This window comes from Gallinula chloropus (assembly GCF_964237585.1).
Source record: "Gallinula chloropus genome assembly, chromosome: 3".
In the NCBI taxonomy this organism is placed as follows: Eukaryota; Metazoa; Chordata; class Aves; order Gruiformes; family Rallidae; genus Gallinula; species Gallinula chloropus.
In genome coordinates, this window is record NC_140087.1 from 122,657,638 (window position 1) to 122,662,847 (window position 5,210).

Genomic DNA, 5,210 nt, shown 5'->3' on the forward strand with positions numbered 1-5,210 from the left:
GGGAGGGGTCTGGCAGAGGGAGGGTGGCAGCGTGGGGGTCACCAGGCGTGTGACCCGCTGTGGCTGTTCTGTGGGGTGTGATGGTGCCTCCACGGCTGCTGGGCAGAGGCACAGGGTGAGCTGCACCCCGGGGACACAGGAGCTGGGCGCAGGATCCCCCAGGTCTCAGTGCAGGGTTTGCATGGGAGCCGGGTGCAGGAGGCACCTGGGGGGCTGGGCTGGGGCTCTGGGGGGGGCCACGTCCACCTCTGCCTTGGCCAAAAGGAGCCCACCAGCCCTGAGAGCTACGGCACTGCCACCCACCAGCCCTGAGAGCCATGGCACTGCCACCCACCAGCCCTGAGAGCCACGGCACTGCCACCCACCAGCCCTGAGAGCCACGGCATGGCCACCCGCCAGCCCTGAGAGCCACGGCACTGTCACCCACCAGCCCTGAGAGCCACGGCATGGCCACCCGCCAGCCCTGAGAGCCGGGAGGCTTCTGCCACCCGCCAGCACTGTGGCCCTGTGGGGAGGTACCTGGTGCACCCCAGGCCAGGGCAGGGGAGCCCGTGGTGGTCTCCACACAGGGTGTTCCAGCCAGGTCTCCCCTCGTGGGTGGTCTCCCCACGCTGCCGGTGCCGGGCTGGCCTCTGCCCCTCGGCCTTTGCCTGAGGGGTGCCCTTTCCCTGCCCCCCGTTTCCTCGCCCTGGGGCTGGCTCGTGGCAGGGGGTGGCCCCACTCTGGCCCTGCTCTGGCCCTGGCAGTGGGCGCAGTTCCAGGCAGATGAAGCCGGTGCAGGACCCCGGTGCTGCCATGGAGCCACGGAGCACCCAGCACCCCGAAGGGTGGGAAGGGGCAGCACCCTGAGTGCCCCACAGAGCAGCACTCGGCTGCGGGGCTGGGACACAGCGGCTTGTGCACAGGGGCTGAGCCAGCCTGGCACCCGGCCCCACGGGGCTGTGGGTCACCCCAGGGGCCGCACGGCCCAGCCCAGGCTGTGTCCAGCCCCCGGCGCAGGCGCTGCCGGCCGGAGCCCATGGATGGTGGGAGTTGGTGTCCCCAGCGGGACGGGCTCCTCACGGGCCTCACAGAGGGAAGCTGGAGTGTGACACGAGCTGGGGGTGTCAGTGGGCGCAGCCAGCCCCACGGCGGGGCCCGTGGCACGGGGGGCTGAGCCCAGCCCCTGCCAAGGGCTCCACGTCGCGGGCACGTGGCACCACGCTGGCTGTGACCCCTGTGCCAGGACGCAGCGTGCGAGGGGCCCGGCTGAGCCGCCGGCCCCAGGCTCTGCCCAACGCCAGCGCCATGGCAAGAGCCAGCTGGGGCCCATCTTGGCACCGGCACCCACACGGGTGCCCGCGGGGCTCCCGCTGCCCACCGGCAGAGCTGGGGGGGGGGGGGTCTCTGGCGGGGCCGTGGTGACGCTGCGTGTTGCACCAGCAGCTACCTCAGCTCTTGGCAGCAGCCGGGGGCCCCGGCTGGCACGTCCTGCTGGCAGCGCGGCGCTGCCGGCTCCGGTGCCTTCGCTCTATGAGTCACGGAGTTGGCTGGTGGTGCTTCGCTGCCGCCCCGCGCTGTCTGCGGCGCCCGGGCACGGCTCGGGCGGGGGGCTGACCGGGGCACGGGGGGGCTCAGCCTGGGGCACGGGGCCTCCAGGCCCAGCCACGGCCAGGGCACGCGGGAGCCCCCCTGCCCGTCCTGTGCTGGGGGTGCCGGTAGCCCCGGGGGTCCCTTGGCCCCCGCCCAGAGACGGTCCCCCCACCACCTGCCCGGGGTGCTGCTGCCCAATGTGGGCGCTCGGCTGGGCCCTCCCTGGGTTTCCACGCAGAGGAGCTGTGGGTCGGCCCCACACAGCCACTGGCTGCCCCGAGGTCCTGCCCCCCGGCCCGGCCCGTGTCCCGGTGCCCCGGGGTCCTGGAGTCCCGATGTTCCCGGTGCCTCAGTGTTCCGGGGTCCCGATGTCCTGGTCCCCAATGTCCCGGGGTCCCGGGGTCCCGCCCCGCGCTGTCCCGGCGCTCCCGGACCTTCAGCACCGCGGACAGCGGCTCCGCCGCCACCGGAGCCAGGGCAGGGCCCGGTGAACGGGGCCGGGAGGTGGAGACGGGCGATCCGGGGGGGATGGGGGTGGGGGGGGGCTGCACCCCCCGGCTCCTGCCCGGGGAACCCGCCAGAACCAGCCCCGCCGGGTGGGCGCCGGGACGGAGCGGGGGTGGCGAGACCCGGTGCCCCGGGGCTGCCTCGATGCCCCCGCCGTCCCGGTGCTCAGTCCCGGTGCCCCCCCCCCCCCCCTCCCCCCGCCCCCACCCCCCGCCGGTCGGTGCGTGCCCGGCGCTGACGTCAGCCCGAGCTCCCGTTCCCATATAACCCCCGGCCGCGCCGCCGGCTCAGCCCCGCGGGACGGAGCGCGCTCGGCTGGCCGCTGAGCACCGGCAGCGACAGGGCACGGAGCACCGGGCACGGCACCGGGTACGCACCGCGACGGCACCGGGCAGCGCGGCGTGTGCGGGACGGGGCGGGCGGGGAGGGCGGCACCGGTCCCGGGACGGCTCCACCGTGGGGCCGGTCCCCGCGCCGCGGCCGCCCCGGGGGTGGTGGGGCTGGGGGGGGGGGAGGTGTCCCGGCGCCTCCCGGTGCCCCGGTCTCTCTCTCGGCGGCGCTGAGTCCCGGTCCCGCAGGTGCGGACGGAGCCGAGGATGCTGCGGGCGCTGCTCACCCTCCTGCTGCTGCTCCTCCGCCCGCCGCCCGCCGCCGCCCGCCCCGACGGCTTCGCCCCGGCGGCCGCCCCCGGGGCCGGGGCCGAGCAGCGGGACCGCCCGTTCTGGCCGCCGCTGGCGCCGCCGCCCCCGGAGCCTTGGCGGGCGCGGCGGGACGAGCCGCCGCTCTCCATCGACCTCACCTTCCACCTCCTGCGGCACCTCCTGCTGCTCGCCCGCGCCCAGAGCCAGCGCGCCCGCGCCGACAGCAACCGCCTCATCCTCGACGCCGTGGGGCGCTGACGCGTCCCGGGCTCCTCCGGGCTCCTCCGGGCTCCTCCGGCCCCACCGGGCTCCCCCGGGGCTGCGCCGGGGCCCGTGGGCTGCGAACTGACCGGCAGCAGCGCTGGGCTGCGCCCGGGGAAAGCGGCCGCGGCCCCGGTCCCGGTCCCGGCCCCGGACCCTCCGCGCCGGTTTTGTAATAAAACGCGGTGGAAACCCGCGCGTGAGCACGTGCAGCGCGGGGCGGGGTGTCGGGGTCACCGGGACCGGGATGGGGGGGTGGGGACGGGGTGTCCCTGGCAGGGGGTCTCCGTGGGGAAGCAGCCCCCAGGCCCCGGGGGGGCAGTGAAGGGCGCGAGGGAGGTGGACACAAGGCACCGTCCCACCCGCGAACGGGGCAGCTGATGGGCCAGTGAGTGGGGTCCCCACGGATGCCCCCGGGTTGGCATTGAGCCCCGCCACGGGTGGGACCTCTCTGGGGCTGGGGGTGGGCACGGGGCTCATGAGGGTGACCACGGGGTACTGGGAGTGGGGGACACAGTGCTGCTCTGATGGGGGGGTCAGGGCTGGAGGGGGATGCTGGGGGAGGTTTGGGAGGTTTGGGGGGTGGGTGTGTGTGTGTGGGGGGGGGGGGGGGGGGGGCGTGTGCAGGGGGTGTTATGATTCAGACCCCAAAGCAAAAGGACGAGGTGGATGAAGCCACCCCAAGAGCTGGGAAATGGGAAAGGCTCCTCCTCCCCACAGGCAGCACTGGGCCTGCCCGGGCACCAGCCTGCTGGACGGGCAGCACGGCGGGGGGGGGGGGGGGGCAGGGAGCTTCGGGGGGGGCGGGGTGGGAAGAGGCAGCTGGGACCCTGCTTGGGCAGGGGGTTGGACCCGACGGTCTCTTGAGGTCCCTTCCCACCCCTGTGTCTCTGTGCTGCCCCGAGCCTCAGGTGGGCTGGGCTGGGGAGGCTTCTGGCAGGAGGCTGAGGGCAGGATGGAGAAGCTGGGAGGGCTCTGAGGCTGCTCAGGCTGAGGGGGGAAGGGGCTCAGAAGTTCCCCAGCTCCAGCCCCAGCTCAGGATGGGGCAGCCCGACCTGGGGGCTCCCAGCAGTGTCCCTGTGGGGCTCTGAACGAGGAACATCCAGCCTGGGGCAAGAACCCCTCACTGGGAAGAGGTTGGGCAGGGAACCCCAGTCTGGAGCAGGTTACGGGGCACAGACAGGGACACCCCACTCCAGCTGGGGCCAGGGGGCTCCAGAGGCCCTTCCCACCCCCTCAGGGGTCTGTGGAGAGCTGCTCAGGTGGAGGGATCACACCCCCTCCTCTGGGCAGGGGAGTCTGGGCATCCCCTTTGATCAGCCTCACCATAAAGGGATAGTCGGGGGGAGGAACAAACCCACCCACCCCCCAAAAAACCCCAAACCAGCCCTCCAAAACGCTTGGGAAACTGTTTGAATTTGGGCTCATTGCTGCTGGTCTGGGCACAGGGACCTGCTGGGGAGACCCTGGCTCTGTCCTGCTCCCCAGCAATGGATTCACCCCCCACCCCAGGTTCCTCTCAGCAGCTGCTCCAGCCCCACCACTGCCCTTCCCTGGGCTCCAGAGGCCACAGCCAGGCAGCCCAGGCAGGGGTCTGCAGGCAGGACCCCCACCCCATGCTGCGTGGGGATGAGCCCAGGGTGCTGCTGGCAGAGGGTGGGTGGGTGACAAAGCCCCCAGGGTCGGGCTCCAGGAGGCAAACGACACGAAATGGAGCAGAACAGAACCGGGGCTCCCCTGAGCCACCCTGACACCCCCACCAGGGCAGCACCCAAGGGTGCCCAGGGCCTGCTGAGGTCCTTGTGAGCCCCTTGGGCCATCCCCAGACCGGGACAGGGTGACTGTTCCTCAAAGGCGAATGCCCCAGACTGATGGGCCAGTGCAGGGATGGAGCAGCCACACAGCCCCACTCAGCCCCACAGACGCCCTCCCAGGGCTCAGGAAGGCGCAGGGGGTGACCAGGGGCAGGAGCCGGGGGCACAGGGTCCATCCCCCCCCCTCCAGCCTCTGCCGGGAGGGGCAGCGCTGGGACACGGGGAGCAGGACCGGTGTTGGCCCAGCCCTGCGCAGGGCTGAGCGTGTCCCTGGGCTGGGACGTGGTGCCAGGGGGAGGGAGCTGTGCCAGGCCCTGACCCACGGAGGGAACTTGGGGGGCACCTCCAGGGAGGGACCCTGGAGTGCCACGTCCTGTGGCAGGATCAGCAGCAGCACTGGGCACACAGAATCCCA

The 5,210-nt window shown here is 73.3% G+C and overlaps 1 protein-coding gene across 1 annotated transcript; it reads left to right on the plus strand.

Annotated features, from left to right (window-relative positions):
* Positions 1 to 2,675: 2,675 nt before the first annotated feature.
* Positions 2,676 to 2,978, plus strand: UCN (urocortin; the record flags this gene model as incomplete). Its single annotated transcript, XM_084261396.1, has 1 exon — positions 2,676 to 2,978. The coding sequence occupies one exon, from the start codon at positions 2,676 to 2,678 to the stop codon at positions 2,976 to 2,978; it is 303 nt and encodes a 100-aa protein (XP_084117522.1).
* Positions 2,979 to 5,210: the final 2,232 nt, after the last annotated feature.